The sequence below is a fragment of the Homalodisca vitripennis genome, chromosome 6 (assembly GCF_021130785.1).
Source record: "Homalodisca vitripennis isolate AUS2020 chromosome 6, UT_GWSS_2.1, whole genome shotgun sequence".
In the NCBI taxonomy this organism is placed as follows: domain Eukaryota; kingdom Metazoa; phylum Arthropoda; class Insecta; order Hemiptera; family Cicadellidae; genus Homalodisca; species Homalodisca vitripennis.
This window is the reverse complement of record NC_060212.1, coordinates 86,467,128-86,482,434: the sequence shown is the minus strand read 5'-3', so window position 1 is coordinate 86,482,434 and position 15,307 is coordinate 86,467,128. Positions and strand designations below refer to the sequence as shown.

The 15,307-nt window shown below is 31.8% G+C and overlaps 1 protein-coding gene across 1 annotated transcript in view; it reads left to right on the top strand.

Moving 5' to 3' along the window:
* Window positions 1-320: 320 nt before the first annotated feature.
* The window catches only part of LOC124364518 (armadillo repeat-containing protein 8-like), a 28,755-nt gene continuing 13,768 nt past the window's right edge, over window positions 321-15,307 (top strand). The window contains exons 1-7 of the mRNA XM_046820064.1: window positions 321-469; window positions 2,978-3,051; window positions 8,779-8,993; window positions 10,794-10,987; window positions 13,196-13,356; window positions 14,048-14,210; window positions 14,828-15,052. Coding sequence (XP_046676020.1) covers window positions 443-469; window positions 2,978-3,051; window positions 8,779-8,993; window positions 10,794-10,987; window positions 13,196-13,356; window positions 14,048-14,210; window positions 14,828-15,052 — 1,059 coding nt within the window. The 5' untranslated portion in view covers window positions 321-442. The remainder of the gene's footprint in view (window positions 470-2,977; window positions 3,052-8,778; window positions 8,994-10,793; window positions 10,988-13,195; window positions 13,357-14,047; window positions 14,211-14,827; window positions 15,053-15,307) is intronic.

Sequence of the window (15,307 nt, the reverse complement as noted above, 5' to 3'; positions counted from 1 at the left end):
CATTTGGCACCGACATTAAATATTCTTTTTATTTAAGTGATCGCGTTAAATTTCTTCGTGTTGGTTAAGGTCTTTGGACCCTAATTTACCATGTTTTCCAATGTATCGTATTTACTCATTGTTAATATGTTATTGAATTGATTGTAAATAATAAACAAAAGTTGTAAAAAACATCCAACCCTGTGGATTTCGGCACTTTGACCCTATTATGTTGATGAGATTTCACACCGGTAGAAACTTCTCGCAATAAATGATGTACTAAGAAAAAAGTAGGGGAAAAAACAGAACAATACATTATAGTTTTGTACTGCCATGCCGAAGAACCGAGAGTGTTCGCTTTGTATAGTTCCGTTCCATCTCTCCTCTAGGTTGTGTCTTAACCTCTAAAAATTGTTTATGTGCGTTGGAATGAAATGAACGTGTTAGTCTGAAATACAGCATCATGGTTTCAGTTATTAGAGCTTTTATGGTAATTAGTATTATTATCTATCTATATAATATGCTTCAATTTTGTGCTCATACTTAGACTAGTCATGCGCAATATTATTTCTTTATTCTTTATAATTCAGAGACCGGCTCTTTACTCTACCTATGTTCAAGAATGCAGGGCCTATGTGTTATAGAAATTTGTTTAAAATCTATCAAGATTTTATGAAATGGGTTTGTTTTGCATTTTGTGTTGTAAATTATTCTTTTAATTGATTATTGAAATGACATTTGTAAAAATTAGTTTAAAAAAGGCATTCTTGCTTTTCAATAATTAGGTCTATACAGATGGGGTAGGTTATATTCATTGACAGACTTTTTAACCCCTTGGTTAGAAGAAGCTTGTGAGACAAAGTGCACAGAAGTGAGTGGCATGAGCAGTGCCAGCACTAGTGGATGTGTGTTCTGATATGTGCCAGGCCTAATTGTTGGTTTTTTAAGCTTGTATTAGAAAATTCATAATTTGATTACATGAAGAGGTAAAATTGTTTATACCATGGCATTTAGTGGTAAAATTATGCTCTAAAATCTATGTTCCTAGGCAATAACATAAAATTGACAGCAAAATGTGTTTTTTTATGATTTTCATTTAGTTTTTATTAGTAAGTTGTTAATATGCGTACATTAAGAAACAGAGGTGTAAATGTGTATAATAATTAAAGGATACAACTAATACATCATTTGATAGTGCTTGTTTTTTTTATAGTTAACCTTAAATGTTGAAAACTTTATAACTGTTTTTGAAAATTGTCTTATTCCATGTCAAACTGCCCATTTATCATCTTACCTGTTAAAAAAAGATAGTTTTTTAAATATAATATAAGATCAAACTAATTATAATAATCCTGATAATATGTAACTTAAGTTATGTAATCCCAGGGCTATAACCCTTATGAACATAAAAACTAAGTGTATATTACCAAATAAATTTCTAATACTGGAAGAACATGGTTAGCCACTTTACCCATCTTATATCCAGGCTACAATTTGTATTTCAATTTGTCACTTTGTAAACTAGGCTAGGATATGTCCAATTTTTAACAAAAATTAAGAATTAGTTTGTATAAAAACAGTTTTGGTTATTATTTATGTATAGGCCTTATAAGAGAATAGCTGACGTGGAGTAAGTTGAGTTTCTTGGTCTACTTACAATGCTAACAGAACAGTTTTGTAGTATTTGGTGTGGTCCAAGTAAAAAGCAGTTCTTTACCTTTTTTAGTGTTATATTTTAATAACCGGCTATTTTGTTTGTCACTTTTTGCCACTATTACTAATTGCACGAGCTGTGTTTATGCACTAATTAACATGTTTAACAAAAGATTGTTTATATTAATGTTTTTTTTTTTTTTTTTTTAATATGTGTAAAAATATAAAGCTTTGTATTTTAATCATCCAGTAAATAAAACAGCAATTTGTGCATGTTTTAAAAAACATCCAGTTACCTGGATATAGGTATTGAAATGTTTAGAGGATTATTATTATAAAAAGTTTAAATTAAATTTATTGTACACTAAATGTTACGGTTTTTCACTTTTTGTAATAGATTCAATAATAAAAGAAATTTATCATGCCATTTTGTTTATTATATTGTTTACTAATATCCATGTCCTAACATGTGTCATTTTTTGTTTTCATAATAAACTCAGAAGTTTACCTGGCAATTTGTATTTTTTATAAGTTGCTTTTTTATCGAATGTTAAACTTAGTTTAATATGTGTCCGAAGTCAGGAATAAATGTTAAAGCTAACATTTAAATTTACAATCTAAAAGTGATATTGGTTTGCTTTTAAATACAATATTGGATACATAACAATTATATACATTTATGGTTTCTTATTGTAAACATTTGAGGTCAAGAGAGTTAAAAGAGAATTATTTATGGTAAGGTATTTATATGTGAGGTATTTAAAGAAAATACATTGTCATTTATATTTTATTGTGTAATGTAGAAATTTAAATAAATAATAAATTTAATAAATAGTAAATTTGTATAAATAATGGTATAGAATATATTCTAAAGTTCTTAAAAGCCAGGACTTTACGAATCACTATAAAAATGTCTTGTATCGAATAAAATTAATTTGCCTGCTGCCAGTAAAATACATTTTGTTTATTAAAGAGGTATCGTTAACACTGTTTAATATGGAGCTTAAAAACGTTTGTTATTTAAATCTTTTGGTGTGATGATCCAACTTTTACTTATCAGTGTTGAGGTAGGTCCAGTTTATATCATTATGTATCTTGTAAAGTGTGAATGCCATGTACTTCATATGTAAATTACAGTTCTATTGTTTGTAATAAAGGACTGTCATTTAAATTACACATTTTCAAGTACATATTTCATTTTTGCTAGTGTTTACAGTGAAGTAAAAAATAATAAATAAATAATAAAATAACATTGGTTTAAAAATCTAGCTTTAAAGAACAATCTTTGAACTTTTCTAGGTAAAAGCCAGTAATTAAATTAATTGTGTTTTTATTTTGATTCCAGGATATGGAGAGTTGTAGGTACTACATTGATGAACTCTATTCCCAGGATACTCAAAAATGTTTGGATGCTATTGTGTAAGTACTTATTTATTAGTTTTATTATTTCAATTACAATTTTTTGTATCAGCTATTTAAATCTTTCAGTGTCTTGTTATACTTTTCAAAATGTAAACTTTACAGTTGTAAAAAATTTGGAAAAGTACGACCTTGCATTCAACATTTGAAGCCTCTTGTCATGAAGTATAGAAACAATTTTATTTTCATGTGAGTTTGTATTACTAGAGTAGCAATAAAAAAACAAAATCACTATTTTCTTTACACTTTAGACTGCCATTGCAAAACAAATATAGGTAGAGTTAACTTTTTCTTTGCCAAAAAGTTTTAAGAGACTAACACCTTTAAAATAATGTATAACGTGATGTGTGTTCGTATTTGAATTTTTTGAGATTTGAAAGTGGGACAACTTTTATTTTTACAGAGATTAAATAATTTTAAATCAATTCTTTGTAGTCCATTTAATAAGAAATTTGATAAACTAAACGTCTGCAGTTTGCTGTTTGACTGGTAGACATTTTAAGTGTGGGGGGTTTGGATGGTTGTTTGGGCTATTTTCATTATGTGCTACTATGAAGACATTTGCAGAAGGTTGATTTTGAATATGAAAAACGGTTCTGTCACTAATTATTGTTTAGAATTTAAATATTTTTTATTATACCTACAATAAATTGAATATCATGTTGAACTTGTATTGACACTTTAAAATAAGAATTGTATTAAAGTTGTTTTGGAATAATAGGCCTCTTGTAGGTATTAGACCCAAGTCACTAATTTCATTTTTATTATCCTCCTCTGATGAATGTTCACACTCTCTAACTTCTTTGAGATTATTTAGAGGCTCATTAACAAATCACTAAAAATACAGTCACTGTCACTGTAAACATGTTTTCAGTGCTAAAATTATACACAGGACCAGTGGAAAACTTGGTGGTCTCCCTGGTTGAACAGTTCTGGGTCATCAACTTTCTTTACTTCAATACTAAAACTACTATTTATATAGCTTATTACATCTATCTAATATCTATCTGATCTATGAAACAGCTTTCTATTATTATGAATTATTTATTGACACATCCTTATCATGTAATTTGCCACAAATCATTAAGTAGAGAATCTCTTAACCCTTTCAGGGCCAGGACCAAATATGAGACGTTGCAAAATTTTTTCATATCATATCCCATTGTGACTAGTCAAAAGTGCCAGGCTAAAATTAGCGATTTTGCAGTCTCTTAGATTAAAATTTATAACTTTTCATAAAAATTAGAGAATGACCTAAAAGTTGCACCAAATTACTCGTATAGATATATATACTATCAAAAAAAATATATAGATGTAGTTTTAAGTAATTTAAAATAAAAAAAATAATGTTTTAATAGATTACATACATTTTTTTATTTTTTTTTGTAAATAACTAAAAAAGGAAAAATAATTTTATTGTGGGAAGCTATTTTATTATATTGTACATTTAGAAAGGAATAACCATACAAAATTTTGTGTTATTTCTCCCATAAATACATTTTTTATGACACATTTTGTATAATTGTAATACGCATAATTATTGTACTTTGCAACATTTTATAAGTGATAAAGCAACTGACTCTTACACTGCAAGAAACTTAAAATCAAACAAAAAGTCAAAATTACATGAAAAATCTTGTTTTAATTGTTTTATAAATTATCGTATATAAAGGATTATAAATATAAAAATTAAGATAAAATTAAACTTACGTTTACTGATTAATGTGCGATCTCAACTCCTTTTTCTTGATGATACTCCAAGAAACAGTTTGTCTTACAAAAAGGAATATCACACTTGTTACACTTCCAAACAGTTCGAACGCCTCGGCCCGAATCTGTTTTCTTTAGCTTTTTCGAACAAACACCACAAACCCGTCCATGTTCCATCTTTTCTAGTTTATGTGCAGATTTAGGGGTATTCATAGTGCAAGGAAGGCTTCGTTTTCTACCAGTTTTTTTTTTTTCGGGATGAAAAATTTCCTATGAGCTGTTGGAGCAGGGCTTTTCGGAACTCCAGTTGAGTGCTACCATGTTTTGTTTTTTCTGGCATGTTAGTTAGTTTTTGTAGAATAAATGAATTTACAATCGCTGTATTGATTACAAAATGGTACAAATCTTTCCACCATTTTTTAGATGGTCTTCCAAAACTGTAGTACGTCCGGAACTGGTCAGATCGGTCCACCCCTCCCATGTTTTTTGTGTACTGAAGCACTACTTCAGGACATTTTATTGTTACTTTTTTATTGCCCTTCCCCGTGTGTCTTTGAATGTCATGCTGAACTTGTGGATTGGCATTTGTAGAAAAAAACATAACGTCTCGATTGTCTCGCCACACAGTCGATATGACTCTTCCACTTTGAAGGTTAAGACTTTCTCCTCTTTTGAGTTTCAGATTTTTTTGATTCTTGAAGTCAGCAGGCCAGCCAAAGCGGTTAGACCTGACAGTACCAAAAGAGTAGATATCATTTTGGAGTAAAATATTACACAACTTGAAAGATGAAAAAAAGTTGTCGTAATAAAGATGATGATTTTTTCCAAAGAATGGCTCAGCCAAATCTAAAACAACCTGCTCTCCTAGTAAAAGGTCGTTGTTCTTGGGCTCTTTTTTCCCCAAGTATACTCTCCCTCCTAAAAAATAACCAGTTTTGGAGCAAGCAATTGTCCACATTTTCATTCCCCATTTTACCGGTTTTTTAGGCATGTATTGCTTTAGGCAAAATCGACCTTTGAACCCAATCATGGCTTCGTCAACAGCTAGTTCACACTGTGGCTTATAAAACTTTTAAATGAGTCAATAATATCCAAAACCGGTCTAATTTTATATAAATAATCATAGTTCTCACTATCACGATTTGGGGCTTCAAATTTGTCACTTAGGTGAAAATATTGATTAATTCTTTTGAAACGGCGATGAGTCATTGCCTGACGCACAAGTGGGCAAGAAACAAGATTTTCACTAAAATAATCTTCAACATCTGGAAAATCATAAATCCCCATAAAAATGTCTATTCCAATGTGTGCTTTTATTTCCTCTCTAGTAACAGGATCCCATTCATTGTCAATATTTCCCAATTGTTGTTGCTTATAATTTGCATAAGCATTTGTGCATTCAACAATATGATCAAAGAACGGATCCCCACCGACGAGTAAACTAAAATACTCAAGCTCAGAAGTGCAAGGAGGGAGAGAGTGTGTCTCGCCACTATCTTCAGAGAAAATATTTGGTTCTATATAGTTTATTTGTCTAGACCAGATAGGCGGGACCCGAAAGGCGGTACTAGAGGCGCGAGGCAATGGCGGGACACGGGTGGTGGAGCCGGCGGCGCGAGGCAGCGTCGGAGCACGTGGCGAGTCATCAGTGTCACTATCTTCTTGGTTAGAACGGTGAATTTCCTCATCACTAAACACATCGCTATTCATGGAACTTTCATCGTCACTGAAACCATCACCTTCAACATCCACTTTATTGTCAAAAACGCGATCAATTTCGCTATCACGCAAACACCTTGAACCTGCCATCTATGAAGACTGTGAAAACAACCAACAAAATGATTTCAGTAAACAAGTGGTTATAAAAAGTCCCAAATAGTTCATCAAATTACGTAAGATAGCAGCACAAGTCAGAAAGAATTGTACTACTAAACAACTAGATCACGGTCAATGAGTAATCAATGAACGGTTTCAAATTATTACTCCTAGGTAGCGTCCCTAGTCATAAAACTATGAATACACAAGGCAACAATGACACTGCCAATAGATATTTCCAGTATTAGTTCCCCAAACAATCGTATGACAGCAGCACAAAGCAGAGGGCGTCGATAAAGCAGTTGGAGGCGTTTGGACTTTAGCGCCGGACGCCCTGCCGAGGCGTTTGCCCGGGAGAGGGTTAATATATGCCCGATAGTTTTTCCCACGCAAAGTTAGCTTGTATAAAACATAGCAAAATAGTAATGTCTCAGAGAAATAGTCAGACAAAATTTTACATTAATAATTTTACAGATAAAAGAGTAAAAACTTAGTTAAATACATTAACATTACAAGAATAAATTTTTAAACATTGGTTGAAAATTATAACAAATTTCAAACAGAGAAGTTATAACTATTTTTTTATATTTTGAAAAGAAATGTAAAAAGAGTTGAAAGGTACAGAAGGGTAACTGAGACCAGTTTGTAGTCCTTAAAGCCCTGTGCAGTATTTTGCTCTCCAGAATGGACTTTATTTTTAGCAACAGATGTTTTGGCATCTAGTTGACATTAAATAAGCAGATTAAAAATATATACTTTCATAGTCTTGAGAAAAGAAGAAGGAGGTTTAGTTTTTATTTTATTATATTGACATGATATGTTTCACAGCATAAAATTAAACATGAAATATAAGCCAATACATTTTTCTCTAATACTTTTATACGAGGAAAATGTTGCTGCTTAAGAAGCATGGTCCAAATTAAAATTTAACCTAAATAGAGTTTATCGTAGTGTACAAAAACACTAATTTCCAATTAATTGAATTAATTACTATAATCTAACCCCCTAAATCTTCATAGTGCATTAAAATAGCTGGGGGAGAATTCTTTCTGTTGGGGATAGTAGAAAGAAGCATATATCATAATAAAAAAAAGTTCATCACTTGAAGCAAAAGAGTCCTTCAGTTCTTAGTCATAAAAGACAATTGTGCATTTAGATTAACAAATGCAACCTAGTGACCTAGTGTTTACTTTTGCTCCTAGTGATTGAACTTACTTTTATTAAAATCTGTTGTATAGATAAAACACAGTTATAAATGCCTGTGCTCTTCTTACCGCTTGTTTGTGTTTAAAACTACACTACAGCAATGAGCTCCATGCCAGGCTGTAACTACCAATGTCACATAGTGTATCTCAAACAAAGTAAATTTATTGGCAATGGGACAGCCATTCATTTTCATGGAATTTCAGTAATAAGTCAGTCGAAAATAAAAATTATGAGTGTTGGTGTTGTTAAAGATGGTAGTATTATTGAATGCTATTCTTGAAGTTTTTTATAACATTTTTGCACGTAGAAGGACAATTTATTACCGGCCGATGCTATGCTTTAGGTTTTTCCCTTGGTTTTGGTCACTTTCTGTCCCTCTCTGGTCTGCTCTTGCTTACAACTTAAAAATGTACAAATTCATGGTTTAACAAGATATTAATCATATTAAACAGTGGAATTTAAAATTTAGTAAATTTAGAAAAATGAATACTACAATATTCTGATACACTGTAAATTATTAGGAATGAGTAAAAATAAAATATTAAAACTGTTTACAAAAAGTTGAGAAATGAAATTTGTTTGAAGTCCTCTAAATATTGCAAGGAAATGAAATACTTTACACTATTCTTTCTTAAACACCCTCAAATCGAACTACTCCCAGGCAGAGGCTTGGTAAGGAGAAAACAGTAGGTTGGTACAATTTTTTTTTTTTGTTTGCTGGGGGGTGTAAAAATTTCTATGCTACCTGATTGTTTGTTGTTTTATCTGTCAATATTGAAATGAGTCATCAACATTAAACCATTAAACCTCAGTGAAGGCTTTACATGACATGTGGTGTGGCGTACTCTTACCTTGTTCTTAGAGAGTAACTCGTAAGACATAGAATTTTTTATTTGAGCTAACAGCACTTTAATAGTTAAATAGATATTTGGAAATGTACTTTAAAAACTTGGGTTGTTAGTTGAGATAATAACTTGTTCATTTTTAAATTCTCAGGTGCTTGAAGAACTCGGTGATTGGCAGCAACCGACAGAAGGGTAGTGTGATAGCACAAGGTGTGGTGCCGAGGTTGGTACAGTTGTTGTCAGATACCAGTCTGCCGTTGGAGGTGCGCAGGGAGACAGCCGTCACACTTGGCTCACTGGCCAAGGGCACCGACGCTCATATCAAACAGCTGATAGATGTCAACGTGGTACCTCTACTTCTGAACAGTATGTAATTTGTCTTCAATATCAGTGTAAATGTCATCCTTAGCATGCTGTGATGAGTGCTAATTGCTGTTATGTGGTTGCCTGTTGTCTTCTAGAGAACAGGACTGATCAGTGCTTGTTGCATGCTATCAGAGAATTTTGAATTCTTCCAAATGTTATCCATCAAAAATTTAATGTTTCTGGTTGCATAACTGTGTAAATGTTACTTTTTATTTTATTGTAACCAGCTGATGTTTTAATGATAGAAACGAGGAACTGACATCTGTAGTTGTTTCCATCAGTAAAAGCTAAGAATTATTCATTTAGGTCATTGTCTAGGTGCAGTAGGCTACTGTATATTAGTAAAATATTTCTAGAAGTTTTGAAGTTATAAATCCTATCATTAGAATTATAAACAGTAATGTTAATTTATGTAAATGGACTCACTATAAATAAATTTTTTATGAATTTTGTCTTAAAGGCTGAACTAAAATGTTGCATAAAAACTCTGTACTGCAAGGTCCTAGTCTCTTTTTTTGAAAAGAACCAACAAATACGCTTTTTAAATCTTGGTAATTGTAAGGCCTGTTTAAAGTTTTCTTTTTCTTTGCAGGGGATGGATAAACCTTAAACATTCATTAGGATGTTTATAATTCAGGTTAATTGAGACCAGAATTTAGAATAAAATAAGAATTATATATAAGAAAATAAGAAAATTATTCAGATCTTCAAAATAAACCTGTAATAGAGCAGTAGATGTGTTTAATGTGAAATTGGCCATAGTTCATTGTATCAGTTAATGGAAATTGGAGTGTATGAGTAAATCCATTGCTATAATATAATTTTAACATTCGTTTTGACACATAATATTCTCTGGTACAATCTTCCACTAAATGAGCTATTTTAGATCTTATCTATTGCTTTGCTACAACAAAATTCATCTGAGTGCATCAGTAAAAATGCCACTAACAAATAGATAACATGGTTTCTGAACTTTAAAAAACCATTTATTAATTTTTGTACTGCAGTAATTGGCCGTTTTTGCAGATGAATCTCTCATTTATCTAAGAATAACGAGTTGGGTTGATGTACTCTCAGTTTGTTTTTAAAACCATGAAATTGGTGTCTCGGCTGCTACAAATGCTTCAGAGTGTGTAGCCCTGCTTCTTGAATGACACTTTCATTCTAATACTAATCCGATTCTATGTTTCCCCCATCACTGCTCCTCCTGCTACTACCCAACACACAATTCGCTTGCAACTCATCCACAATGCTGACATTCATCAATCTGGCGTAAATCCACCATCATTGTATGTTTTTGAAGTGCGCAATGTCCTGTTAGCATTCCAAGTAGCGTACTAGTCATATATCTTCCTCATTTAGATCTAGGAGACTAGTCCAATTTTTAGCACACAGTACAAAGAGATAAATACTTTTGATTCCTAAGTAATTTTATTTGTTGTTATTATCAAGCCATAGTCAATTATTTATCAGCTCATTAAACTTTTAAAAACTATGCAACATTATAGAGTGATCAACAAGAAAAAAGTAAATAAATGGAAATAAATCAATCAACAAACAGTACGTTTAGGATATAAATAAACTACAACAAAACACTTAATAAATAAAATTATAGTATAGAAATAGTGTAATAAATAATTTAATAAATACTCTTCATACTAACTAGAATCTTAAATCACAGGCATGTGCCTGGTCAACATATTCTTTTACAGAGTTCCACAGTAACATCAAAAAGAAAAGTTATTAAATTACCACTGTAGCTTGTGTCTGTGTGACAGCTGACATTTGACTTGTACATAGGTGTGATGAGCAGTGATGACCTGAAGCTGACCGAGGCTTGCCTGCGCTGTATTTGCTCTGTGTTCCGACACCCTAGCGCTCCTGTCGACTTGATATTCACCGACTGTCATCTGCTATCCCACCTGCTCACCCTCACCATGCAATCCATCACCAACCAGATCTGTGTTACCACCATTTTCAGTTGTTCCTGCAAGGTTTGTTACACTATGATCACAAATATAATGAGAATAATAACCACTTAATGTTGTAACTTCACGAAACCTCACTTTTGGAAAAGATCCTTTAATCATTTTTACATTTTCATCTTCAAGTGCTATTTTATTACATCCGGAAAGTGCTACATAAATGACTGCACAATGTAACACTCAGGTGGGCATATCATCTATGATAACACAAGTGGGCACATGGGTTATCACTGTTGTCCATTGCTATGTTTTGTTTTTAACAAGTACTTTTGAAAATTTTAAAGTATTTGTTCAAATGAGTTTAAAAACTATTTTGTAACTGACATCACACTACTCTAAAATAAATTTGTGTAATATTATATATGTAACATAGAAATTTTATATTATTGACAAACATCTTATTCATGCTGAATATTGACACTTTACAAATAATCTGTATTAAAAAATTGTAAAACTTTACTGTACAGAATTTTATTGTGAACACACACACACAAAATGTAAAGAAATATTTTCATTTCAGTTGTTATATAATGCTTTACTTGCAATTCTAGAAAATTTGACAAAATAATCAACATCTTGTAATAGTTATAAATATTTTAGTGTACATATTTTCAATAAATTACCCCAACAAGTAGTATTGGTTACATTGCAAAGATTGAAAAGCGTACTGGATTCAAAATTGAAAATAGAATTATTTTATACCCTCCTTAAAGAGAGTTTTTAGATTATAATTAAAGTTACTTACAACTTAAATTTTAATATTTATATTTCTTTGTGCACAAATTAATTTACTTTTAGGCAACATATTAGCTGAAACATCTTTGTCATGTTGTTGTTCATTTAGTGCAAAATAGTGAATTATTCTTACATTAAGATATAGTTATTTATTTATTGTATTATTTTATAGTTATTGGCTGGACGTCTATATAATAATAATGTTATCTATTAATTATGATTATATTTTGTTATATATCTTAACATGTATACTGTATGTATGAATGGATAAAAAATGACTGACAATGTTGATTGCTTTACTAGGTGTAAACACACTTATGATTTGATTTGGCGTAGGAGAGTGCTATGAATAAGTATCACATTTAAGAAATGAAACTTCTCTTTAGAACATAATAATATCTAGTAAAATCAAAGATTCTGTGTAAAATGTCTGGAAACACACATAACCTAATATTTTCAACCCTTAGCAGATACAATTTATAAACGTGTCATACGGCTAACTAGATGACTTTTTATGCAATAACAATCACACACGTTCATTGGAGGGGATAGCCTGTAGGAATTGTCTTGGAAATCTTATATGCAAGCTTATTCCTTTATGCATGTCATTTTAAAGGTATTTACTATTTGAAAATAATGTTGCAAACTTCAGAAGCTTTATTTGCTACAAAAATGGCAGCTGTTGTAATAAAATCAATATTAAATTACACACAACACACTTAACAGGTGCCATTTTGTATAGGAGATATGTATTCATAACAATCTTTTCAATGAGTCTTTGATTATAGCCAACATCTATTTTTAAAGTGTCAATATCTCAGAATGTTACTTTGTGTTAATAATCGACTCCAGATTTACTATTGACATACCCATTGGACACCAAATGTCATTACATTACTCCCCTCTGCCGGCTCACATCAGAACTATAGACTATAGTCTCCCTCATACAGGCCGATTAACAGTAAGAGCTTTTGTTTTATACTCATTATTTAGCAAACCATACCGTTGAACACAAGCCGCCCCCTGTTTGTGTCATAGCCGAGGCCTAAAATTAATTCGTATTTTTAGATGTATCTGTCCATTCCTGCACAAACTGTCGACATTGTTAGTGAGATAAGGACATTTTTTTAAATACTGTAACATACCATTCCGCCATGTCTGAGTCATGTTAGGTCTCAGTTATCTTAAGTTTATCTCCGCACCAACATCTTATTTTTTGTTTCTGTTTTGGTAACGTTGAAAAGAATCAGCTGTAAAATTACTCATTGTTTACCGTGGAAACCATGAAAGAGCTGTGAATTGATAATTAAAAATGAGGGGAACCCTGTACAGCATTGTTTACTTTATTTAAATGAGCTATGGTTTGATCGGTAAACCACAATCGGACCGGTTCAATATAGTACTGTAGTATTTATTGTATTTTATTGAAAACAAACATAATTTTGCTTTACAATATTTTAACGTCCCACTTTATATTTCCAGAGGTTCGAACAACAACATGCGCTGTGTGATCGAGGCATTGTGCCGACGTTGGCAGCACTTCTTTGTTCCCCCCACTCAGCTGTTCTGATGCCTACCCTCCTCTGCCTTACCAATCTCACATATGAGAACCCGAAAGTCTCTTATACAGTTATCACAGCCAGGTAACGTCAAACATTCTATTATCAGTATTATTATAAGTATTATATAAGTTCAGATTCTCTTACTGACTGTAATCTTATAGATTAATTTTTATCCCATAATCCAATGAAATATATTCATTAACCATCCATTAAATACAATGCAACAGGTTTCATCAAGTAATCAATAGCCTATTAACAAAATGTACTCTAATATCGGTGTCAAGAACCTCTTATCTTATACAGTGGATTTTTCACCAACCAATTATACAATCTACCATTGAAGCTACTGGGAGGTTAAAGTCGAACCGATGGCGGTAGTTTGTTAACAAATTAAATTAATATTTAAATAATTTTAAATCATTAGTTGTATTGAATAAAAAGAGAACACAGTTTATTTTGTATTTATTTGTATTATGTCAGTACCTTTTTTTTAGTTGTATCATTATCAAATATTAGCACAATTACATATTATTATCTCCCATTGTGTTCAGGTGTGAAATAGTTATACATAATTTTTGTCACTTATTTGTAGTGGTTGAGTGTATTTAGAACTTGAGATGATTATTTTAGACCAATTTGAATTGAACAAAAGTACAATAGGAATATATATATTTATGAAATTCTAGTTCTATACACAACTCATATTCTGGCAAAAGCTTAACGTGTGCACGTATGACTTCAAAATTGTGTGATAGCATATACTTGTTGACAGTTTTGGTGGTAAGAGTATCCCAGACCTTGTGGTAAGGCTAGTGGAGCGAGATCGTCCGACAGAGATGCAGTTGGCTGCAGCAAGAGCGTTGACCAACCTCCATCGTGCCGGAGCTCTTACAGCAGAGGATCCTAAAATATTGTACAAAACCCTACCCTGCCTGGTGTGTTAATAAGTCATATTGATTATAGATAATAGTTATTTATAAGTTTAATCTATATACATCATTTTAAGAATTTATGATCATATATTAGCAGGATTTTGGTTTATAAAATCCTTGTCAGATTTTACTGTCCAGTTATTGAATTCACTTCCTGTATAATTAAGCACTTCATGTTGTAGAATGTGTTTGGTTGATTTCCTAATATATAAATTATTAAAATATTTCAAGTGGACTATGTGAGTATTAGATCTATTGAAACAGTAAGCTTATTCTACGTCAAATCATATAATAAAACTAGGAACTGTCTGATGTGACCAGTATTGTTATCAGAAGTTTATATGTTTTCACAAAAAATTTTGAATTTATAAGTCTAATTTTCTTAGTGAATTGTTTGCTTTGCCTCGTAGCAAAAGTCCAACTATACAAAAGTATTAAAAACCTAATTAAAAAAAATATATATATATATATATTTTAACATACTGTATATTGTAACTGATTGTAACTTTGATTAATTATATGTTTTAAATTGCTAAACTAAAGATGTTTAATAAACATTGCTTGTATTTGTCGTACACATCACCTCATGTAATAATAAGAACACAAATTGTCCTGTGCAGGTGTGCCTGTGTAAGAAGGAGCGGCCGAGTCATGAGCGTGTCCTGGCTGCCGAAACGTTGGCTTACCTGACCGAGGTGGACACTGAGCTGCAGCGGTTAGCCTCTATCTCCAACCACCTTATACCTACTTTGGCAGACTTGCTCCATTACCAACCCGAGAACAACAACAATCTGGCTCAGCAAGAGACACGCATTGCCCAGGATATGCGTCAGGCTGCTTTCAGGGTTAGTCTCCTTATAACTTTTTTTATAGTGAATGGAAACTGAGCTATTTTTGTGAAGTATAAGTACAGACAACAAATCCCTTATGTTTTTTGCTCTCTGGCTACTACAGACGCATCAGCTGTCCTGTCACGTAACTATTCCACTACAAGACAGTTGTTAATCATTTTCGAAACTGTTTTCCCTCCATTTTACGGGAAACTCACGTTATGTTTCTGCCTGCTAAGTGATGTTACACTGATTGTACAAAGTACTCTG